The sequence below is a fragment of the Pygocentrus nattereri genome, chromosome 21 (genome assembly GCF_015220715.1).
Source record: "Pygocentrus nattereri isolate fPygNat1 chromosome 21, fPygNat1.pri, whole genome shotgun sequence".
In the NCBI taxonomy this organism is placed as follows: Eukaryota; Metazoa; Chordata; class Actinopteri; order Characiformes; family Serrasalmidae; genus Pygocentrus; species Pygocentrus nattereri.
Window position 1 is genome coordinate 14,838,349 of NC_051231.1, and position 26,530 is coordinate 14,864,878.

The window sequence follows — 26,530 nt, forward strand, 5'->3', positions numbered from 1 at the left end:
AACTTTAAAGTACGGCTGGGCAATATGACAATATATATTATGATAAATTATGTCAATTCAATAAAGTCTGCTTTTCTGAACATATGGTGTATATAGTCAGTTCTTGTAGACACTGAACAACCACATGTTTCATCGTAAAGAGAGAAAAATTAGTCCTGTTGAACTGGATTTAGTGCCAAACACTGAATATTATTAAAATGTAGCACTACTGGATCTTTTTTCTGTTCCAACTGATCAGATGTCTGAATCAATAAGTATAGCGACATATTGTGTATTGTGGAAATTTCTTGAAGCATTGCAAAATTATACTATTTTATTTGTATTGCCAAACTCTATTGCAAATCATAAAATATCTCCTACTTACAAAGGCAAACGTGATTTTAAAGTTTAGAATCTGCACGTTCCACACAAGTTTATCCACTCGTTTCAATACACCACAATCAAAGAGAACGTAGAACACACTGACGTTTGCTTCAAGCAAGAACTTATTTAGAACACACAAAAGACTCATTAACACACACATGAAAACTGGTGAGTTCATGTCACAGCCTTCAGAAACAAGACAAACACAAAATAAATGATCATAAGACGTGAAGGCCAGATCAAATTGTAGGAAAGATGTTTTTTTTAGTAAAGACAATGTTTCTGCATAGAACCATAAACACATAAGGAACCATTTGCATGCTTAAAAGGGTCTTCACATGCTGGAATGGTTCTTCTAATTGATGGAGAACGTGTTGTATATGGTTGTTTTATTGTGACAAGCTTGACATCGTAACAACAGAAGAACTCTTTTGGCACTACACACAACAGGAGGTTGATGTGTGTCCATCATTCACGATGGGAAGAACCATCTAAACATGCAAATGGTTCGTTCGGTGCTATACAGAACCCTCGTCTTTACTAAAGAGCCCTTGAAGAACCATCTGTGCAGACAACCAAAAACTGGTGCTTGAAGGGAATTCCATACATCTCATTTCTGCATAATTCAGCGTGTGAGATGTAAACAGTGATTTCGGTGTAAAATGGTTCAGATTTCTTTACAGTGGTGGTACAACACAAATATGAAACCACCAGTGAAACTACACGCGTCTTCTGAGTTTTATATGGAATGTTGATGGGGAAAAAATAGGAAAATTTGGGGACCATTTTGATTGATAACATCCTGCATGTATCCGTCCACCATGAATTTATGTTGTAGACCACTTACCATGACTTTTGTTTAGTTTTTAACCATTTACATATACAGAAATGTGAAAAAATGGTGGATTTCTCCTTCAACTATTATACTCTTGTTGTAATTGAACTTATAATGTACACAGGACTTCCAGTGAAATGACGTGTGTGTGTGTGTGTATATATATGCTCTTATTCAGCAAATTAAAAGTTCAGCACCGCACTGTCTTCACAGTTGTTCTTATTCATACAAAAAAGCAAGAATAAAAGAAACATTAAGCCATGAATGTCCATGTCTGACATGTTAAATTTACTCTGAACTACATGTTAACATTGCCTGAGCGCAAATATGAACACATCTGCAGACTCGATCAAACTGTGTGGCTCAAATATAAGCTTCTGTCACATCATGTTATATCTTTGGTCACTGACTTAATAAAACAAAAGAAAATCCTAATTTGATTGTGAGTAGAAGTATAAAAACGACTGGTAATCAGAACAGTGTGTTAGATGCTCATCCAAGCAATAGTCAGCTGTATGAGCAAATTTCTGATTTCGGTATATAAATTTTATTCAAATAAAACTGAAATTGTACACACTTAAAATGGTTCATTTAGGGTTCTTTAGTGAAGAAAATAGTTCTACAGAAAACCATGAACACTCAAATAACCAAAGGGTCTTTTGCATCACTGAATATGGTTCTATATAGTACCAAAAAGGGTTCTTTTATTGTATCAAACTTGACATTGTAACAATAGAAGAACCCTTTTTGGTGCTATACAGAGCCATTTTCAGCTAAAATGAAATTGAAGCCAACTTCAGCTTTCCTGAATTTCTTGAGTCTTATGTCTGAACTATCATACAATCTTTAGTGAAGAAAATGGTCCTATATAGAACCAGCAAAGAAATATTGGCAAGATTAAAAGGTTCTTTGCATGGTTAGAGCGTTCTTCACATTGATGGAGAATGTACTGTATATGGTTCTTTATAGCACCAAAAATGTTTTTTCTATTATTATGAGCTTGACATCGTAACAATAGCAGAACCCTTTTGTTGCTATTTAGAACCATTTCTAAAGGGGTTCTCTACAGAACAATCTAATTCTCTATCATTCTGAAAAACCCTTTCCATCTTTAATCATACAAAGGGTTCATTGAGTACACAGACCCACTGTCTTTAATACAGAACCCTTGAAGAACCATCTATTTTAAGGGTGTAGTCTAACACTAAGCCCAAAAGAGTGGCCTTTCCTTTTTGTCTGCTGCCTTGAAAACAGAGTGGAGTTTAGATAAAACATTTCATCAGTTTTTGTACATGAAGGGGTTGAAATATTGCTGTTGTTAACAAATAAACAGTGTTTTTGAGTATTGTGAGTATTCCGAGTATTTGGCTGTGACTTCACAGCGCTATCAGAGGCGAGGCTCTGGCTACAGTCTGAGGAAGTGAACGTGAGAAGTAGCTGCAGCTCCTGCGTCGAGTCGGGTCAGTTCATACAGATGATAAACACGAGGCTGGGAGGAACAAAGAGAGAGAGGGAGGGCAAAAAAGAAAAGAAAACAAAAGAGGAGCGCAGCACTGGCCAGTCGAGCCCTCAGTGAGATGCTGTGCTCTCTGGATCAGTTGAGCACCGGAGCCGAAAGCTGATCTCGCGCTGGTTATCAATACAGTCCTTCAGCCTGTTCTCCGTCAGAGTTAGCCTCTGCTCCAACACAGACACCGTCTAGAACGAGAGAGACAGAGAGAGAGAGGGAGAGAGAGAGGGAGAGAGAGAGGGAGAGAGAGAGGGAGAGAGAGAGAGAGAGAGAGAGAGAGAGAGAGAGAGAGAGAAACAGTTGCACAGAGACAAAGCAGAGTGGGAAAGAAGAAAAGAGAAAGACAGAGAAAGAAAGGAGAGAAAATCATATACAAAGATATAAACAGAATGGGAGAGAGAGAGAGAGAGAGAAACAGAGAGAATGGAAGAGAAAGACAATGAGATAGATAAAGATAAAGAAAGAAAAAGAGTGATAGACAGAAGGAGAGAAAGACAGAAACAGACAGAAAAAGAGGGAAAGAGAATAAGACAAAATGAACAGAGCAATAAAAGAAACAGAACAAGAATCACAAAGAAAGAGAAAACAGTTGCAGAGTAACAAAGTAGAGAGAGAGCATGAGCAACAGAGATGAAATGGAGAGAAAAGAAAAGAAAAAAAATAAGAGAGGGAAAGAAAACGAGTAACAGAGCAAGAGAGATAGACAGACAGAGAGAGAAGAGGGGAGAGAGAACAAGGCGGAGTTTATTGGTGGAGTATGGGGGGGTCATAGTCCAGCGTCAGAAGAATGTATGAATGCATCTATTTTCGCCCCCCAAACAGATGTGCTGTTCTCCTCGCGCACAATCCGGCTGATTATAGAGGGGGGATACGAGCCCCCCGTGCTCGCCACATGAGGCAGAAACCGAACACCACAGCCTCTATGTGGGGCGGAAACGTAGCAGCCCCCCTCAGAGAAGCCCCCCTTTCTCTGCAGCGCGGACGGGGCTGAGATGAGGAGATGGGGCGGGGCGAGCAGGGGTTAAAGGGCTTGTGCCAGGGCTGGCGTGGCGTGGTGGGCCAGCCTCTGAGAACCGTCATCAGGGAGCTGAAGAGCTTCCTAAAGTGAGAGTCACACAGTCTTAGGCCGCATTCCATTTCACCCCTCCTTTTTGTGCATTCATGTCTAGGGGTGGGGTGTCTTCTTATTGAGGTGTAGGGTGAAGTGTGGGGATACATGACCCTCCAAACTGAGGTTTTTCAGAGACACACTCCAAAATGTCATAAGAAAAAACAAAAACCGGCAAGACGGCTGCACAAGTGACCAAAGGAACACACAAATGTGGGAACATCCTCTTAAAAATTACAATAACCATTATATTATCTTAGATTGATATCGTTTTAGTGTATTATGGTCCTTTTCTTCATAACAAGCCTAAAATTAGCTACATGTAATATAGCTAATAGTATGCTAATGTCTCATGTCAATAGTATGCCAATGTCTCAAACGCCAAAATGTAACTGCTGCTCCATTTAAGGTGGAACAGGAAAATGTGAACAGCTGAATTCATATTACTGAAGAATTAAGGGATGGGCAATAATAATTAATTGCCCTTCTCTTTGAAGGCATATGATCCTCTAAACGTAACTAAAGCCCAGCAGTGAGGTTGCTGAACTTTACCCTCCTCGGCTATCACTGCAGACTGGCAGGGTTGCCTACAGAGCAGCACTAATATCCTGTAAATGAAGCAATGCTCTTTATTTCAGGGTCCCATTTTATTGGGAAGATTTCAACCACTACCCTGTAAGTCATTTCCAAACAGCAAGACTTGAAAGCAAGTGGTAGGAGTAAAAATAATAAAAGGGATTGGGCCTTACACTCCCCCTTAAACATCCCTTCAGCATTGCACAACGTTCCTTATCTGTTATTTCCTTTGCGCTCTTAAAAACGATGATTCTTGAAAGGTTCTTCATTAAAGCAAATAGCTCTGTATAGAACCATGAACACTTAAAGAGCACTTTGCATGATTAAAAGGTTCTTGCATCAAGGGGCTCTACATAGCACCAAAAAGGGTTCTGCTATTGTTCTGATGTCAAGCTTGTAACAATAGAATGCTTTTTGGTGCTGCATAGAACCACAATTTCCATCAATCTGCAGAACAATTTCACCATGCAAAGAACCCTTTAATCAAGCAAAGCATTCTTTGAGTGTTCATGGCTCTATACAGAAACATTTTCTTTACTAAAGAACCACTGAAGAACCATCTTTTTTAAGAGTATATGATAGTTTAGAGGAAGGTAAGCTATTGATAGTATTCCAATGACATCACAGTTGCGCTGCCGTCATTTTGGTAGCAACATCAACTTCAATTGCTGTGTTTGAGATAAAGCCATAACAGATCCAGCAAAACCTCTTTTTTAAATGAAAGCTGAAATCTAAATGGCTGAGATGTCCCACTGTGTTAACAGCTGCCCGTTCCAAACTGAATACTAGTTCACTAAAAACGTGTTAAAATAGTGCATCTTATTAGGAGTGCACTCATTAATGTAGTAGGTGAAGTACAGAAGTGTATGGTTTGGCATGCGGCATTAGATCAGGCAGTGAGTCGCGTTCAACAGCTTCTCCACTGTGCTGCTCGTTAGCTGCTCATTAAACACTTTGAAAAGGAAGTTTGAGGTGTTTCTTGATTAAGGAGCCTTTATTGAGATAAATTCCATACATTCATTGAGGTTAGTACAACCCCAATTCCAATGAAGTTGGGATGTTGTGTAAAACAAATAAAAACAGAATATGATGATTTGCAAATCCTTTTCAACCTATATTCAATTGAATACACTACAAAGGCAAGATATTTAAATGTTCAAATGGATAAACTTTGTTGTTTTTTTGCAAATATTCACTCATTTTTATTTTGATGTCTGCAACACGTTCCAAAGAAGTTGGGACAAGGGCAACAAAAGACTGGGAAAGTTGAGGAATGCTCAAAAAACACCTGTTTGGAACATTCTACAGGTGAACAGGTTAATTGGAAACAGGTGGGTGTCATGATTGGGTATAAAGGGAGCATCCCTGAAAGGCTCAGTTGTTCACAAGCAAGGATGGGGCGAGGTTCACCACTTTGTGAACAACTGTGTGAGCAAATAGTCCAACAGTTTAAGAACAATGTTTCTCAACGTGCAATTGCAAGGAATTTAGGGATTTCATCATCTACAGTCCATAATATCATCAAAAGATTCAGAGAATCTGGAGAAATCTCTGCAAGTAAGCAGCAAGGCAGAAAACCAACATTGAATGCCCGTGACCTTCGATCCCTCAGGCGGCACTGCATTAAAAACCATCATTCTGTAACGGATATTATCACATGGGCTCAGAAACACTTCAGAAAACCATTGTTAGTGAACACAGTTTGTCGCTCCATCTACAAGTGCAAGTTAAAACTCTGCAATGCAAAGCAAAAGCCATATATCAACAACACCCAGAAACGCCGCCAGCTTCTCTGGGCCTGAGCTCATCTGAGATGGACTGACGCAAAGTGGAAAAGTGTCCTGTAGTCTGACGAGTCCACATTTCAAATTGTTTTTAGAAATCATGGACGTCGTGTCCTCCGGGCCAAAGAGGAAAAGGACTGTCCGGATTGTTATCAGCGCAAAGTTCAAAAGCCAGCATCTCTGATGGTATGGGGGTGTGTTAGTGCCCATGGCATGGGTAACTTGCACATCTGTGAAGGCACAATTAATGCTGAAAGGTAAATGCAGGTTTTGGAGCAACATATGCTGCCATCCAAACAACGTCTTTTTCAGGGACATCCCTGCTTATTTCAGCAAGACAATGCCAAGCCACATTCTGCACGTGTTACAACAGCGTGGCTTCGTAGTAAAAGAGTGCGGGTACTAGACTGGACTGCTTGTCTCCCACTGAAAATGTGTGGCGCATTATGAAGTGCAAAATACGACAACGGAGACCCCGGACTGTTAAGTAACTGAAGTTGTACATCAAACAAGAATGGGAAAGAATTCCACCTTCAAAGCTTCAACAATTAGTGTCCTCAGTTCCCAAATGCTTATTGACTGCTGTTAAAAGGAAAGGTGATATAACACAGTGGTAAACATGCCCCTATCCCAACTTCTTTGGAACGTGTTGCAGGCATCAAATTAAAAATGAATGAATATTTGCAAAAAACAATAAAGTTTATCTGTTTGAACATTAAATATCTTGTCTTTGTAGTGTATTCAATTGAATATAGGTTGAAAAGGATTTGCAAATCATCGGATTCTGTTTTTATTCATGTTTTACACAACGTCCCAACTTCATTGGAATTGGGATTGTAGATGTTGGCTTTGTATTTGCCAAATTTTGTAATTCTTTCTATGTTTAAGGTGCCACACTGTAACTGCAGCTTCATTTAAGGTGGAACAGAAAATTCAAATGAGAATCTGGTGAATAGGAAGCTGATTTCTGCTTTACATCTGTGTATAATGAGACAGCCATGCCGAGATAAGATGGACATGTGCAGCTTTCTTCATAAACAACCTTGTACAACTAACACAATAAACAAACAGTATTTCAAACACAGCAGAACTTTTAGAAATACTGACTTGCTTGCTCACCTACAAAGCCGCAAGTCCAGCTTCCAATTTTGTAAATCAAACACATTTTTCTCTAAATATATTCCATTACTTACACTTGGTTTATTTTCTTTATTTGTGTACTAATATTGCACTGTCACTGTGTTGATGTATCCGCTCATTACTCTTATTGTTTATTGTTTAGTAAATTTTATTCTATTACTTAGCTCTACTTTCCTTTTATATATCTGTAAGTAGTGTATGCCAATGCTTTGCTCCTGTTTGCCATTCACTGTGCTCTGTACTGCTGCAATAGAAAAATTTCAGTCTGGGATTAATAAAGTGATCTATCTATCTAATATTTCTGAGGAACAAAAAACATGCATAGCTCAACTGAGTGAGCTCCAAAACAGGACAAAATTGGATTTATTTTATAACTACTTTGAAAACCAGTTCGGGCTGTGGAACAGTGGAACTGTGTTCTCTGGAGTGATGAAGCTCCATCCAACACCTTCAGGATGAGCTAGAGTGATCCAGAACTGATCATCCAACACCAGTACCTGACTTCACTAATGCTCTTGTGGTTATTTTCTGTGTGAATCCAACAGGTCCAACAATTTCTGCATAACTTATGCTTAAGATGTCAACAGAATTGTTCAGAGTGGTTTGGTTGAAACGTTCTCTGTTCTAGAGAAACTTACTGAACCAGAATTGTTCACAATGGTGGTGACAGGAACCAGACGTCCTCCTCGAAAAGCTCCCTCACAGAATGGTTATGAATAAGCTACCGGATGTCTGGCGATAGTTTTGAGATTGGATTTTGGCCTAAAACGTATTTTTAAACTACATTCATGTTGGAGGGATGCATGCAAGGTGCTGTGAAGCAAAATATTCCCCAAGGAAAACATACTATTTCAGATTTTTCATTATTTTCCGATCATCAATATTCCATGACACGTGTAAGTTTACTGGTGGTTTTGGATAGTAAATAAAATATTTATATTTGTGTTGTAGTCATGGCAATCCATCCTTCCTGTCTCCACCACTGTAAAGAAATCTGAACCACTTCACACCAAACCACTCTGAATCACTCTGTTTACATCTCACACACTGATTTATTCAGAAATGTAGAAAGAATGGTGGAATTCCCCTTGTCTGGGGGGCAAACGTTAGTCACATCTCGCTTGAAATGAAAAACATACACAAAATGACTTTGAACTGTGAAACATGAACTTTGTCTTGTCATGTCAGCGAGAGCGCGACACAAACTGACGCAGGGTAAAATACGATAGATATTTTATGTAGTTAAAAAGACTCCAGCAGAGCGTACTTTGGGTCATCTCATGTTTGTGATTAATGAGCTGTACAGAATTAACTTAATAATATTTTTTTAATCTCCTCTTGGTGTATGTAATAAATGCATTTATGCACTTAAATGCGTTTAGAAGCAGATAAACAACTCACAGTGAGAGCTAGACAGGCTAAAGTATAGCCTCCACATGGGGGGCTTAGTTTAACACACTGTTACAGCTAAACCCCCCTCAAAGTACACAGAACTCCATATCATATCCCCCATGTACATTCAGAACAGGTAATTTTTTGGACTTTACTATAGATGCCAAGTAAACAGAATATATTAATGAATTAAATCTTGCTGTTCTACTTTTTGGTCAGTGTTTGACTAATCATATTTATGCTGATGCATTTCTATTTACTATTTAAGCTCATTTGGTTCAAAGAGTTTTGAAATAAATGTGTTCGCATTGACTCATTAACTGACATAACTCACCCCTCAGTCTGTTAGCCCCACCTATGGGTAAGTTGTTAGGCTTGGCTCAAAAGCACTAATATCTAGTTCATCTGTGCGTGGCATCAATACTGGTGGGATTCTTGTATCACCTCCCTGCATCTGCAATCTCGGGGTTATCTTTGACCACACACTCTCCTTTGACATTCACATCAATTCTGTTGTTCAGACAGCATTTCCCCTCAACCCTTTCTTAGGCAAGCCAATGTAAAAACACTTGTGCATGCATTAGTGACATCAGGTGGTGTATTACAGAAACTTCCTATCTTTTTCTCTTAACTTAAGATCTGAAAGGCAAAGATCAGATTTTTCACAAATTCGTAAGACAGAAGCAAATCTGATCTTAATTTAGGAAGCTTATCTGATCTTACAGTAACTTATTTCAAGTTAAGAAATCTTAACTCACTTGACTGACAAACAGCAGTTATGTCTATTTTCTAGCAACCAACCATACGTGCACAGCTGAAACACAAACACGTTATCAAAGCAATCAAGTTATGCAGGCAGCCACTATTACTGATTTAGAAAAGCACAAATAAAACTAAAGTGTGATAAACTGTAAGTTGTGAATACTGTGAGAGTGCCCCCTGCTGTTTATCAAAGCATTGCTACTAACCAGTTTCAGTCTCCATTTCCCAAACTATTTAGCCAAGCACTGTAATGCTATACCTCCTAATAAACAGACTCGTGTTCAGCTGTCTCCCCATTATTCATTATTATTAAAATATGTACATTTTATGATCAACATTAACAAACAAAGGTAATAAGAGGAGATGATGGAGATCGTGTCTGCAGTGACAGATTTTTACAACAGAGTTAGGAAAGAAAAACATCTCACAGTGAAAGCAGCATTTTGAAATATAAATAAATGTAGCATCATTATGCTAGTAGTGAACTATGCTGCCTGACACAGCTGCCTAAAAATGATAGATACAAACAATTAAAAAGAGGTTAGCACACATTGGGGTTTATCCTAAAGTTAGGGCAGTATTTAGGAGATTTAGTCTAGTTCAGATGTTTGTCTAATGCTGTTCTCTTATCTGAAGTTGATGATAAAGATTATGAAGTTAAGAACTGTTATTCTATAATAGCTACTGTCTTAAATTCAGTCTTAACTAAAGCTGTCATGATAAGACGAGATTTCAGACTTAAGAAGTTTCTGTAATACAGCCCCAGGGCTAGACTACTGCAATGTTCTTCTTCTGGACTCCCTGTCAAAGTCCTCACTAGAGTACGTTCAAAATGCTGCTGCTGACCATATCACCCCTGTCCTTTAGTGTCTTCATTGGTGACTTATTATATTCCATGTTCAGTGCAATCTTCCCCTAATTACATATAAAGCTCTGCATGGTCTGTTTCCTCAATATTTAGTTGAGCGTCTTCATGTCTCCTCCCTACTTTCAAATCGCAAAATTTTGGCCTTCTTCGTGTTCCAAGGTTTAAATTTTAGTATAATCACTGCATGGGCTCAGAAACACTTATGAAAAACACTGTCTGTGAAAACAGTTTGTTGCTCCTTCCACAAATGCTAGTTAAAACTCTTAAATGAAAAGAAGAAACCATATATAAACAGGACCCAGGAATGCTGCCACCTTATCTGGGCCCGGAGTTCATTTAAAATGAACTAAGGGGAAGTGGAAAAGTGTCCTGTGGTCCGACGAATCAACAGCTGAATTCCTTCTTGAATCATAGACACTGTGTCCTCCAGGCTTAAGACCACTCAGCTTGTTATCAGTGCACAACTCAAAAACCAGCATTTATGATGTTATAGGGGTGCATTAGTGCACATGGCATGGGTGACTGTGACATCTGTGAAGGCACTATTAATGCTGAATGTTATATACATGTTTTGGCAACATATGCTGCCATCTAGATGACGTCTTTTTCAGGGAAGGCCTTGCTTATTTCAGCAAGACAATGTAAAACCACATTCTGCATGTATTACAACAGCATTGCTCTGTATTAAGAGAGTCTGGGTGCTAAAATGACCTGCCTGCTGTCCAGACCTGTCACCACTGAAAACATTTTGCACATTATGAAATGAAAAATATGACAAATGAGCCCCTGAACTGTTAAGCAGCTGAAATCCTATATCAAACAAGAATGTAAAACATTTAACTTTCAAAACTACAGCAGTTGGTCTCCTCGGTTAACAAACACAGAGTGTTGTTAAAAGAAGAGATGATGAAACACATGCCCCACGTCCCAACTTTTTTGGAACGTGTTGTTGGCATCAAATTCAAAATAGGCATATATCAAAATTTCTCACTTTCAACATTTAATATGTTGTCTACTATTTTTTAATGAAATATAGGGTTTAAATGATTTGCATTAATTCATTTCATTTTTATTCATATTTTGAAGTATCCAAACTTTTTTTGGAAAAGGGGTTGTAAAAGTGATGACAATGATGATCATGTTTGCAGTCCTGGCACTTTTGGCTGAATTTTCCATAAACGGCAGGTGCGCTGGAAACAAAATTTATGTTTTCATTTGTGATAGAGATGTATATGCTGCTTGCATAAAAATATGTATTCATCTTGCTCAGATACTTTTAAAATTATTCAGGAAAAAAAATTGGGTTGTGCCCCACTCACCCCTACACAAAATTTAATGAGCCTAAATGTCAGTGCTGCAAATTCTCAGGGTGATAACAAATTACTGCTCTGCTTCTGGTTGAAAAACTAATAACGACTACAAGAGATTGCCATCATTAGGCCGCTCCTCAACGGCCACAGTGGGAGGAGAAAAGCAATACATAATTACCTAACAGAGCAGGCAGAGACACAGACTGACAAGTCATTAGTCATTACAGGCCCTGTTTCATGAAATATGTCATGTAATTCATGCCATGTCACAGAAAAAAGGCAACAAGCCAGAGTGTCTGGTGAGTGAAGCAGATGTGCTACTGTCAGATGTAAATTTTTAGCTGCAAAAAAATTAAGAGGAAAAAAAACCCTGCTTTCTGGATTTAAGGATAGGACAAGATTCTGTACTAATCCTGAGACGTATTTAAAATGTTCTAAAAACTGAGCATTTTTAGTTGACACTTTATTTTGAGTGGTCCTTTTAGATGAAACAAAAACTCAACAGACTCAGTAAAACATCAAAAAAAATATAAGAGTTAGGATTAGGTTTTGCAGTGAGATGAAGGTTAAGGTCAGGATAAGGGCCAGGGTGATAATTAGGATTAGGTTTTGGATTGAAGTTAAGGTTAGGGCCAGGGTGAGGGTTATGCTTCACTAGTGCTACTTCACTGATATGTTGTTGATGTGTTATTGATAATCTGTTAAGAGCTTGTTAATCATCTACAAAAGACCACTTCAGATAAACTGCCAGCATTTTTTTGAAGATCATTTTTACCTTGATCTTCACAGGCCAACAACGTAACGGCTTGGGGTGGTTAATTTCATAAAATCGTGAACATGCATCAACTGCACAATTTACTGCATGGTTTAATAAAGCGTTTGCTTCATTGGGTGTGTTCTTCATAAGATGGTTCTTCAAGGTTTCTTTAGTGAAAAAAGTGGTTCTATAGAACAATGAACACTCAAAAACCCTTCACATGAGGGTTTTCAGAGGTGGACGTCTGGTTCCCATCCAAGATGGTGCCAGCGTCTGTCGGCTGCCGTCTCCCAGCTCTACTAAGACTAATGTTTGTGGTGTTTTTGCTCACTTTTCTGTGCCAAGATGTGTCCGGCTTATTTGTATATGATCAAGCACTTTTCAACGTCAGAATTTCTCATGACTCGTGGGTAAAACAGAACTTTGAGGAACAGATAATTCTCCCGCCTCACCTGGCCACAGTCCCGGCTTAACTGTGGCGTGCTCCTGCACCACAGGGGAAGAAGAGCACCAGAAAGCGCGGTAAGCACGGAGGCGTTCTGCTCAAACTGAAAGCCCCTTGGCGACATACTCTTCCCGAGTGCACTCCTGGATGTCCTGCGTCTTAGCGACCACCTGGAATCCGATGGATTCTGCCTGTTTTACCAGCTCCACCTGTTGCGGGCCAGTGCCATCTGCCACTGGAAACGCCGCTGCGCAAACCCCATGATGGCGGTTGCTACCGCGGCTTGGATCTGGGTTGCCTCAGGGAGCTGGAACGCTGCTCTTCACTGACGCCCAAGGACATGACACCTCATCTCGGCCTTCTCAATGCTAGATCGCTAGCAAACAACACATTTCAACTGAAGGATTTCTTCACTTCATGTAAATTGGATTTATTTCTCCCCTCGGAAACCTGGCTCTGAGCCGGTGAGTCTGCTCCATTTTCTGAAATGCTACCCCCCAGCTGATTAGTTTTAAGCTCCCCACGGATAACTGGCAGAGGTGGGGGGCTAGCATCAGTTTTTAAATCCACTCTTAAATGCCGGCAGGTAAAATCAGACTCATTTTGCAGTTTCAAAGTTATGACATTTGTAATGTGCTTCGACACTCCTGTCCTTTGCGCATTGGTTTATCGCCCTCCCAAAATAAACAAGGATTTTATGCAAGACTTCGACAGACTTTGTTACAGGGCTAAGCTTAAATTATGATCACTTTTTAATTACTGGAGACTTCAATATTCACATATTCAATTCAATATTCAATATTCACTGCTGGCCAAAGACTTCCTAGACCTGATTGATTCTTTTAATCTTACACAGTCTGTAAGTGGCTTGACACACGAGAAAGGACACACGCTGGACCTTGTACAGCCTGGATATTAACGTTTTAGACATATGTGAAACATATTTCTCTGATCATTATGAGGTCTTGTTCAGTACAAAGCTGTCTCGATGTCAGACTGAACCATGCGCCCCAGCGCGCAAAATACACGCAACAACTTCTGTTTTCTTGTTCTCAGAGGCTATTTGTAAGTCTGAGTTGATTACGCAGGACTACTGTCCCAATTCAAGTCCTGATGAACTGCTCTCTCTTTTTAATTCGACTTGTACACCTATACTGGAGTCTATGGCCCCTCTTGCATTGAAACGTGCAAAACCTGCGTTAGAGCCATGGTTAAATGATTATACTCGAGAACTCAGACGTGTATGTAGGTGTGCTGAGCGCAAAGGGAAAAAAGATCGGCTACAGGTTTTTCACAAATGTTAAAAAAACTGCATCAGTGAATACCAAAAGGCTGTTACAAGTGTAAAAAGTGACTATTTCTGTAATCTTGTCCTAAATAACAGTCACAAACCTCAGTTTCTTTTTAATACTCTTAATTCTCTTTTAAACCCCTGTGAGTCAAACAGTGCTGTACCTTCTTTTAAACTCTGTGAATGTTTTCTGAAATTTTTTATTGATAAGATATCTAGTCTCAGACTGCCCCCTTCGCCCTGTGCCATAGACCCATTTGCTCCATTGTATTCTGCTACTTTTGAAAATTTCGAGCATTTCGAGTGTCTGTTTCTTGCTTGACAAAAATAATTAAACAATTAAGACCCTTTTTTTGTCCTTTAGACACTATCCCGCCTCGCTTTCTCAAAGAGGTAATTCAAACTCTTGGACCCTTCATTGTCAAAATTATAAATTCATCCTTGATGACTGGCTGTTAAACCTGCTGTGATCCAACCACTCATCAAAAAGCCCAATTTAGATCCAAATGTTCCAAATCCAAACTCACATTTTTATCAAAGGCTTTAGAGAAGGTTGTCTATAATCAACTGTAGTCTTACCTTGTTGCCAATGGAATTGGGGAAAAATTTCAGTCTGGTTTTAAATTGCAGCATAGTACCGAAACTGCTCTTTTAAGTTTTTAATGATCTGTTTTTAGCTGTTGACTCAGGGAAATCAGCAGTCCTTGTGCTTTTAGATCTGACAGCAGCGTTCGACACAATTGACCACAACATTCTTTTATCGCGCCTTGAAGCCTTTGTTAGCATCAAAGGATCCATTCCAGTGGTTCCGCTCATATCTGTCAGGCAGAACCTTCTCAGTACACATGGGCCAGTACTCCTCTTCTGTGTCCCCCTTGTAGTGTGGGGTCCCACAAGGTTAAATTTTGGCCCTAGTTTTATTCGCCTTATATATGCTTCCCTTGGGTTCAATTTTAAATAAGCACAAAGTTTCTTTTCACTGTTTTGCAGATGATATTCAAATATATTTACCAATAGCTGTTGCTGATAGCAAATCTTCCCTGAAAACTCTGACCGATTGCCTGAGTGATGTGCAGTCATGGATGAATGTCAACTTCCTGACATTAAATAAGAGCAAAACAGAAATAGTGGTATTTGGTAATGATAATCTCCTGCCCAACATAAACACAGATAGTGCCATTGGCCCACTCTTCTCTCATTGCATCTGTGATTCAAAGTTTAAATTTGATAAACAAGTTAGCTCAGTCGTGAAGACAAGCTATTTTCAGCTGAGACTTCTTACAAAAATCAAAAATTATCTGCCACAAAGGGAGCTTGAGAGAGCTATCCATGCTTTTATCACATCACGGCTGGACTACTGCAACTCTCTCTATATCGGTGAGGATCAAGGCTCTCTCCGGTGCCTGCAGAATGTTCAAAATGCTGCAGCCCGGATTCTGACCTCAACAAGAAAACGAGAGCACATCACCCCTGTATTGGCCTCCCTGCACTGGCTCCCAGTTGCTTTTAGAATTAATTTGAAAAATTTTAATGATTGTTTTTAAATGTTTAAATTGTTTTACAAACATATTTGACAGAACTGCTGCAGCTTTTTTGTCCAACCAGAGCTCTGCAGATGGTCTGCAGATCAGCTCCTCCTAACTGTTCCCAAATCTCGGCTCATGTCTAGAGAAGAGCCTTCTCGGTAGCGGCTCCAAAACTCTGGAACAGTCTGCCTTTAAATGTGTGATCAGCCGAGTCTCTAGAACAGTTTAAAGCTGGTCTAAAAACATATCTATTTTCTTTGGCATTTCACCCAAATTAATTCTCCATTTCTTCTTTTATTCTATGAGTAATTTCTATTTTATTCTATGCTATTAAGTTGTTTTTAATTAACTCTTTTTACAGTAGTCTGTATTTATTGTGTGATTTTATTGTTTAGATTTTATTTATATTATTCCATATTATTATTGCACTTTGTACAGCACTTTGGCCAAGTGACGTTGTTTTTAAATGTGCTTTATAAATAAATTTGACATTGACAATAATTATTTTACATGTGAGCATGCATGTTTGTGTGTGTGTATATTATACACACACACACACACACACACATATATACACACACACACACACACACACACACACACACACACACACAGACACACACAAGCGCACATGTAAAATAAGCACAGTCACTGGCCAACAAGCGGCTAAATGTCATTTATTTGGTTCCTAAGATCTAAGAACATCAGCATGAATTAGGGCGTGCTTTATGTAAACGATATGTAAATAGCATGTAAATACTGGTAGGCCGGCGTTTGATTTCACGCACGGAAGCTGATTCATCAAATCTCCACTCGTTTCCACGGCGTATGAAGGGTTCATGAATCAGATGCAGAGCAGTTTCTTCGTCAATTTCTAATCTGCGCTCTTTTATGCAACTTTGATGGATGAGGGCCAATATGAATTTACAACAGCAACAACAATAATAGTATTCATTACTGGTGAGATATTTTTGACCATGCACAGTGCTCCAGTGTTCTCCATGGCTGGCTCCTCTATGAGCTAAGCAAGTCCTCCTACCACACAGCACACAGTTGAGGAACGTTCTTTGTGGACTGGCACGACCTGGAACTGACCCTGTTCTCGGAATCCGCCGCCCAAAATCCGAGAACATGTGGCCGCAAAGTGTGGGCGAGATGGAGACGTGTAGGGACCAGCCCTCTATAAACGGGCGTCCTGAGCCGGCCCTCGGGGTCCAGGAGTTGCAGCTCGATAACATCTGCTATTTCACGCCGGAGGGAATGGGTTTCACATTTCCTCCTGCGCCAGTATGCCTCTCCGATCGATACGTGCGAGAACCTATCGGGCTGATCTGAGAGCGCCGGTTTTAGACTCCGGTGAAGCAGATTCGGGGTCACAGATATTCTTTGGTAGGTAATGCAGTAAAAATAGCACACTGCACTGGAAGTCATCATTAGAGTTGTTTCTTACAGGAACATGTGCTGTGGGACAACGTGATGGTGCATAGATCTACGCAAAAGCGAAAGCACTGAATATGCTGGGCATGTTTGATGTACGTATTCTGTTATACGCTATACAGTTCTTGTGACAGGACTAGTATAATTTTCCATTCTCCCAGGAACAGCAAGTAAGTTACACCGAGGACATCCAAAAAAGCTCATATTCCCTGTTTTTTTTTTTTTTTAAACATACCCTCAGGATCTTCGAGAAACTGAGCAGCTGTGATCCTCAGCTAACCTGGCACGTTCTACCACATGTGCACTGGGACTTTTCACTCGGCAAGGTATCATGTCCACAAAGTCCTATCACAATACTGAACTTCACCATTTAAAACAGGGGTGTCAAACTCAAACACTAATAAGGCCATATTAACATCTCAATAAATCTGTGGGCCAGCTGCGTTTTTACTTAATTTTTACTTTTACATCATGCTGCAGTGTGCTCTGGGAACTATAGTGCAGTTTATTGTGAAATAGGCTAATATTAATAGAAAATTAAAATAATTTTGTTGGCTAAACAAGATTGTGCCATGGGCCTGACTTGACAGTTTCATTTCAATTTAACTTTAGACATTAGATGTAAGACGATCTACTTAGACAGAGAACAACAAAGTCAAAGTCCAAACTGGAGTTCAAATAATTTTTTAAAGCTACAGAGTCAATGGGACTCCTAACAACCACCTGGATGGCTGGGTGAGTGGGCGTGGTTATTTAGATGAAAGTATAAATGTTGGGTGAGTGGGTGTGGTTATTTTGATGAATGCTTAGAGGCTGGGTGAGTGGGCGAGGTCATTTAAATGAACGTATAGAGGCTGGGTGAGTGGGTGTGGTTATTTTGATTAAAGTATAAAGGCTTGGTGAATGGGCGTGGTTATTTAGATGAAGGTATAGAGGCTGGCTGAGTGGGCATGGCTATTTTGATGAAAGTATAAAGGCTGGGTGAGTGGGTGTGGTTATTTAGATGAAAGTATAGAGGCTGGTGTTAGAACCGTTTGATGATGATTTTAGGTTCCATGGTTTGACGTCAATACCAATGCTGTGAACTAAAAGAAGCCCTCCGTCAAATGACCACAGAGACTAGTAGTCTGTAGTCAGAAGGCTTTTCGTGTTTATTGATCAGAATAGCAGAGTTTATATACACACAAGCCCTGCGATGGACTGGCGACCTGTCCAGGGTGTATCCTGCCTTCTGCCCGATGACCGCTGGGATAGGCTCCAGCACCCCCACGCGACACTGAGGGAGAAGCGGCTTAGAAATGGATGGATGGAGGGATATAAACACAAATGGCATGACTATCACGTGATCATACGACAAGACAATAGAGAGAGAGGATTGGATGAAACAGAGTTACATGTGGACAAGGGCCCCCAAGGACGTTTATGACATCCGGGTACATGGAGCCTAAACAACAGATAAGTGTTAGAACACTGCTGATCGGATCGGATATCGTTGTCACTATGAGTTACAGCTAACCATATGAATGCACAAAAATAAGCTGAGGCCGCTGTGTGACACAGGCCTGAACCCCATAGGTTATGATATAGTAATGATCAATTGTGCATTGACCAGTATGCACTGACATTAGGATCTAACAATCCCCCCTTTGCTTCCAGAGGAATCATAGAGTCAGTGCATACGATAAAGTACAGATCAAGCAACATCAGTATACATAGCGGGATCAGCTATGACAGCAAAGGAATAGTTAAAGCTACGATCTACAATTCGCCTGATAAAAGAGCGTAAACAAGAAAGTAGACAAGGAACACAAATGAACAGAATCAAAACCACAACAACAGTAGGTGCAATTAAAGACAAGTAAGGAGTTAAAGAGCCAAACAAACCATACCAACTAAAGCCACAGTAATGTTACCTTCCGGAGCATCATTAGCTGGAAAAAAGTACAAAACTCTGTGCCTATAACATGACATACTCCACCTTCCTTTGCCGACAAGAAGTCCAGAGCAATCCTATTTTGCTCTGCCATCAACCTTAAAGCAGTTAGCTCACTGTCAATGCCATTTACAGCTTCTACAGAGTGAGTGGGTGTGGTTATTTTGATGAAAGTATAGAGGCTGGGTGAGAGGGTGTGGTTATTTTGATGAAAGTATAGAGGCTGGGTGAGTGGGCGTGGTTATTTTGATGAAAGTATAAAGGCTGGGTGAGTGGGTGTGGTTATTTAGATGAAGGTATAGAGGCTGGGTGAGTGGGTGTGGTTATTTTGATGAAAGTATAGAGGCTGGGTGAGTGGGTGTGGTTATTTAGATGAAAGTATAGAGGCTGGGTGAGAGGGTGTGGTTATTTTGATGAAAGTATAGAGGCTGGGTGAGTGGGCATGGTTATTTTGATGAAAGTATAGAGGCTGGGTGAGAGGGTGTGGTTATTTTGATGAAAGTATAGAGGCTGGGTGAGTGGGCATGGTTATTTTGATGAAAGTATCGAGGCTGGGTGAGAGGGTGTGGTTATTTTGATGAAAGTATAAAGGCTGGGTGAGTGGGTGTGGTTATTTAGATGAAGGTATAGAGGCTGGGTGAGTGGGTGTGGTTATTTTGATGAAAGTATAAAGGCTGGGTGAGTGGGTGTGGTTATTTTGATGAAAGTATCGAGGCTCGTGAGTGGGCGTGGTTATTTAGATGAAAGTATAAAGGCTGGGTGAGTGGGCATGGTTATTTTGATGAAAGTATAAAGGCTGGGTGAGTGGGCGTGGTTATTTAGATGAAGGTATAGAGGCTGGGTGAGTGGGCGTGGTTATTTAGATGAAAGTATAAAGGCTGGGTGAGTGGGCATGGTTATTTTGATGAAAGTATAAAGGCTGGGTGAGTGGGTGTGGTTATTTTGATGAAAGTATCGAGGCTCGTGAGTGGGCGTGGTCATTTTGATTAAAGATTAGAGGCTGGGTGAGTGGGCATGGTTATTTTGATTAAAGTATCGAGGCTCGTGAGTGGGCGTGGTTATTTAGATGAAAGTATAGAGGCTGGGTGAGTGGGCGTGGTTATTTAGATGAAAGTATAAAGGCTGGGTGAGTGGGCTTGGTTATTCCATGAAAGAGACTCACAAGTTCTTGACCAGTAGCTACAACAATAAGCATGTATGTTAAGTGGAAAAAAATGCACAGCTTTATCTCCTTATAAGTAAGATTCACAGCTTAACAAATCAATTAGTAATTGGGAAAATTTACATGATTCTATTTAAGAACTCTTCTTCTAACTGGATTAAACAATGTTCTTCATTGGGCTGTATGTTTTGTACTTTGATCTGTTTGTACACCTCACATTACATGTCACTGTCCTACCTACCCTAACCCCTTATTTTACCCCACGCCTGTTGTTAAACACAATAAAAAGTTAATCACAAAATATCTGCAAAATTCAGTTCACTATACTATAATACTACATGCTTATGGAATGGAGTGCTTATGGAACTTAATTGCTTGAATGAATAGCTCTCCAACACAGCATAAATGAAAGAAACCTGTACAGTGGATGGAAAAGAAACTCTAGCAGGCTATGACACCATGGGAAACAAAGCCACTGGCAAAGCACAAAGAAACATTACAGTTTAAGTTGGTGGTCTATATGACGTCTCCAAGAAAGACTGAATGGATGCTTTTATATGGAGCTCTTGCAAGAGCTTTAACATTTTCCCCCCGACTTCTTAATTTGCTCTGTAAAATCCATATTATGGGATCATTAAAGTCTATCCAGCTCTAGTTCTGTTTTGCTGGCAGCTGTGTGTATTTCCAACCAGTGAGATGGCAATTTGGCGGCTGGCATATGACTTCGTGCTCATTTTAATAAGCGTGGGCTATTAAAAATGTTTGTTGCTGTTCTGTTTCTCATAATCAAGATCATGATCTGAATGATGAGGGTGGAGCTCGTAACAGCGAGAGAGAGAGAGACAGTGAGAGATAAAGGTTGAGGGAGGAAAAGTGATGACTAGCTAACACAGCACATTCCCTCAGTTTCAGGTTCAAATGTGAATTATTCATGACTGCCTCCCAGTTACTGGGTTTTTATCTCTATTTTAAAGCTATGTTGGTCTGTGCATCACTTTTTAGCAAACAGGCGCTAGCTCAAATTATCATAAGTAAGAAGCAGATGAAAATAAGTGGCGCTGCAGGGCAAAGAGAGGGTCATGAGTACAAAGAAAGTCTAGAGTTCACAAAGTAAATGTGTTACACTTCTAGTGTTTCCAGACATAAGCTCTGAGAGGTCACTAGTGGAAGATGGTTTAATAGCTTAAGCCAATTTTATACCCTTCTCAAATGAAAAGAGCTAAATCTTTTATAGCTCACACAAATTATCCACACAAGCATTCAATCAGCTGAAACTGAAAGTTTTGCTTCTTAAGTTTCAAACTGGAGCTGTTAGGCTAACAAAGCTAACAAACAGTTAACAGTAGAGATGCACTGTTACCAACTTTCCTTTCTGATACCGATACTGGCACCTGATCCTTAAGTACTGGCCGATACAGAGTACCCATACTGATACTAACTATCTAACCTACCTGACCTAAAAGTCCAGACATTCATACAATTACAGTTTTAAAATATTTTATTTTGGAAAAATCTATGCACTGTGTCACAAATAAAACACAATTGGCTGGCTAAATGTCATTTTTATAAAAGGTTATTTATAAGATGCTTAAGAAAAGTTATTTTTATTTATTTACTGTACATATTTAGTATCTACTATTATATAATTAGTAATAAAGCATGTTTAACTAAACATAAATGTAAAAATAGCTTTATTGTGCAAAGCAGTTAAAAACAGAGCTGAACAGTACACAGATAAACCTATGGTGTTTACACAACGTCACACAGCAGTTTCTCTAGTCCAAGAACTAAAATATTGTTTTACATCCAAATTTCTCAGTGCGTTTATCTCTTACTTGGGTCCTGTAATAAATATCACTGTTGTTCATGCAGTATCAGTGACTTTGTGTTTTTTCTGTCTTGGTTGAAGTGATGGGCTATGAGACCCCCCTGCTGAGTGATACAGCAGACCACGCAGGCACACCACAGGCAGGGCTAGTGGACGGAGAGGCCCGGCTTTCGGGCTGCTATGCTGAAGGCTAAATCGAGGCTAAAGACCATTATTATGCAGAGTCCAGCATTTTTTTCTGCTCTCTCAGTAACATTAAATCAGACTGCAAGTGACCACACAGCGGCAAATGAGTGATTACTGAAAGAAGCTGTTCAGCCAGTAAGTGACTCCAAAAGTGTGTTCCTCACACCAAAAACTGCTGTTACAGATTCTTCCGTGAGCATGTTTACAGCTGCTCACTGTCCCTACACAAAAAAATCTATGGGTCTTACCAGATGCAGCTATAGATGGCAGAAGTAGGCTTCCTATTCACCAGTTTCATCTCTGAATATGTTCTTCCACCTTAAAAAGTACAGCAGTTACATTATGTGCATCGTTTTGTAACTGTTGCACCACTGCACAAGGGAAATTTCAGACAAGAGACTTCGGCTTTGTGCTAAGAAGTGGTCCAGGGAATCACTGGTGGGTCTGGCATCCAACTAATGCAGTTGTTGATACGTATATTCAGGTTCAAATCTATAGAGAGAGGCCCATTTGTGCTCCTCTAATTTGTAATTGGACACTGTTCTCATTTTCTGAGTCATTACTTAGCTTCTCCTGCATTACTCTAAGGCACCTGCATTACTCTAAGGGGTGGCTGTGTTGTGAAGACCTGTCTTTTTCGTCTTACACGTGATTATACCAAATTGTGATCAGGAAAGAAATTATTCAGGTTATCAAGAATGGCTGCTCTTTCTTTTAGTTTTGTTTTTACAGTTCATAGTAACTGTGTTCTAACCCACATGTGTCTGCTCAATCTGAATTATGACCTGGATGTGGTTTGAGCAGGTTGAGAGAGGTTTGGGATGGATTTATGAAATAGATTAAGATTAAGTGAGCCTTATTAGCCCCACTATAGGAAATTTCTCCTCCACATTTAAGTGAAACACCCCATACACACTAGTGAGCACACTTGCCCGGAGCAGTGGGCAGCCCTATCCATAGCGCCTGGGGAGCAGTTGGGGGTTAGGTGCCTTGCTCAAGGACACCTCAGTCATGTACTGATGAATCTGGGGATCGAACCGGTGACCTTACGGTCACAGGGCCTGTTTCCTAACCTCCAACCCATGACTGTTTGTTAGCAAACATTAGCCTAGAAGCTCCAGTTCAAAACGAAAGAAGCATAATTTGGATACCAAACTTGTCTTGGCTTATTGATTGGATTTGGAATGACTGGAAAATGATGCAAATCTGATTTTTCCCAAAACTATTCTATGCAGTTGCACCCACTGCTGACCCAACTTGTATAATCTCCATAGAAAAACAGCAACCAATAAAATGGGACACACTGGATCAACCACACATGACTCTAAGGTCACCATGTCCAATGCCAAGCATGGGCTAGAGGGGTATAAAGCCCCCCAGCATTGGGCTGTGAAGCAGTGGAACTGTGTTCTCTGCAGTGAAGAAGCTCCATCCAGTATGTTTGGGATGAGTCAGAGTGATCCAGAGCTGACCATCAAACATCAGTACTTGACCTCACTAATGCTCAATCAAATCCTCCAGCAATGTTCCAACATCTAATGTAAAGCCTTCCTAGAAGAGTAGAGGCTATAACTACAGCACAAACTCACTATTAATACCTTTCATTTCAGAAGAAACACTGGAGTCTATTAGTGACAGATCAGTTATTCTCGTACTATTGCTTTGCTATTTGGCACAACATCAATTTTGCTTCAAAAGCAACAAATGACTCATTTGTAATATAATATAATTGCATATATAATTGCGTTATAATTGGCTGCCATTAGACTATCACAGTACAGCACTTGACACGAGCAGAAAGCTAACTTACTGTATTACATTTGAGACTACATGATATGGATTTAGGCCCAGTCTCAGTTCACCCTCATCCCAACCGTTTAGCTCTTCTCCTCCATCACTTTGCATGTTCTTGTCTACGGGTAGGGTGTACTGATTCTTGTTGAGATAGAAGGGCAGGGCAGAGATTTTTCAGAGACACACTCCAAACAGAGTGTTATGAGGAAAAAAAGGAAAAACTGGCAAGATGGTTACACAAGAGACTCAAAAAATTAAGACAACCATTATATTATCTTAGTTTAACAAGCATAAAAAATTGCTAGTAGAATGCAGATGTCTTGGTAGCTAGCTAAATTTTCCATTCCACCTTTAAATGGTATAGCAGTTACATTCTGGCACCTCAGGCCTCAGAACTGCTGCACCATTTAAGGTGAAATGGGAAAATTGGAACAAGAAGCTGGTGAACAGCTGATTTCAGCTTCATATCACTTAAGAATTACAGGTGGGTGATGATAAATAATTACTACCTCCCCACCTTGAAGGCATATGATGCCCTAAATGTAAATGTAAATAAAGACCAGAAGCTAGGCTACTGAGGTTGCTGAACTTTACCCTCCTCTGCTACTACTGCAGACTATAGAGCAGCATTAGTAACCTGTTAATGAAGTAATGTTCTTTTCTGCACTCAAAAACAAAGGGTAGGGGTAAAAATAAGAAATGGGATGGGGCCTTAATTGGAAATATGGGAATCGTGGGCTGACATCTTGTGGTTTTTAAGTACATATATATATAGTACATATCAGCCAATATTGATAATCAAGCTTCTATAAAATGTAGAAATGTGGACTAAATCTGCTTTAATTACACTTTTAAAAAAGATGGTTCTTCTTCAAGGACACAAACTTATCATAGCATTGTTACCAATCGTAACAATAGCAGAACCCTTTTTCATGCTACACTGAACCAGTTAAAGCACATTTTCTCTCAATCCAACGAACCATTTCACCATGCAAAGAACCAAGACTCAAAAGTGAAAAACCTTAACAGAATTAATTCAACTAAACCCAATGTATTAAGTCATTCATGTCCAACAGTTAAATTTATTGGTTAGCCTAAAGTGACGAAAGTCTCTATCATTGATGATGGATAAACATGGAATATGTTACATGTCATTTCTATAGCTTTCACAATCAAATTTAAATTTGCTGCTGTTTCGTTAAGAAATTAGCTGGAAATTACTAAATGTTTGATTGTCTAGTTTGATCAGTTCTTCAGAGTCGTAAGATTTGAGTTGAGATGAGCACCATAAGCACCCAAACGTCATTTAAAATGTCAGATATGGACGTTAACGACTTAAACAAAACTGCATCCTGGCTGAAAATGCAGAGGACAGAGCAGCGGATGAAAAAAGGGAACAGGCCGAGGTCGAATGGGCTGCCCGCTGAAAGGGGAAAGGTTAGCATTCTTTGCGTGGAGGCTGTGGGCTGGAATTTCGATAAACGATCCCACGCAGCCAGAGGCCCCTCGTGGCCAGCCCCCATCAAGGCCAGAGCTCTTTACCACATGCAGAAGGAACGGCACCAGGATGCAAACAACGGAAACCAGATGCTTTACGAAGCATGGGCGGCAGTGCCACCAGCAACTCAGCGGCTGAACATAAAAGGACAGAACTGACCGTGTGGGCTCCAAAGTGACCCTAAGATCAGGCAAATTCTGTGAATGTTATTCTAAAATGAACCCATTACACTGTTGCAGTGACCTGAATAAATGTGTCAAGCTGCCCAGACAACTCAGAAGAAGAGGTTCACATAAAGGTGTGTAAGGTCACACTCTCAGTTAAATTTAGATCTGCCTATTGGCTTAAAGGTATGGCCCAATGTTGTAGTAAGCACAAATTCTACTTATGCAGTGCTTAAGACACGATGCTTTCCTGCTGGTTACCAGCACAATACCCTGCAAAAAATTATGATGAGCATATCTGTACATTCTTACTTGTTTTAAGTCATTTTCTCAAGTGAAACTAAGATAATTTTGCATGTTTCAAGAAATAATGCAGATAATTTAGCTTATTTATAAAATACCATTTAATTTTTACTATTTAAAATAATGGAATACATTATTTAAATGACTTACAAGTGAATATGTACAAGAAAAGGTTAAATAATATTATTACAACAAACTCATAATGAGAAATATTATATTTGAGCTTGATTTAAGATGTTTTCAAGTGCGAGGCTGATGTTTTCTGAAGGGAACACACATTTTGTCGTGCCCAAGTGCTGAATTTGGTTCTTACCAGACTATTAAGCATCTCGAAACAAGATGTATGGGTGGAACTACAATCAGTGCATCATCACTGAAGCCAAACACTATTTGCAAAAAAAAAAAAAAAAAAAAAAAATATATATATATATATATATATATATATATATATATATATATATATATATATATATAATTTTTTTTAACATAAAAACTGGCTTCTAAAGAGGTATAATGATACATGTTCACAGCAGACAAATTCATCATATAAAATTTTAC

At 39.6% G+C, this 26,530-nt stretch overlaps 1 protein-coding gene across 1 annotated transcript in view; it reads right to left on the reverse strand.

Annotated features, from left to right (window-relative positions):
• Positions 1 to 1,942: 1,942 nt before the first annotated feature.
• Positions 1,943 to 26,530, reverse strand: part of poc1a (POC1 centriolar protein A) — an 89,060-nt gene continuing 64,472 nt past the window's right edge. The window contains exon 11 of the mRNA XM_017692711.2: positions 1,943 to 2,896. Within this exon, the coding sequence (XP_017548200.1) occupies positions 2,768 to 2,896 (129 nt within the window). The 3' untranslated portion in view covers positions 1,943 to 2,767. The remainder of the gene's footprint in view (positions 2,897 to 26,530) is intronic.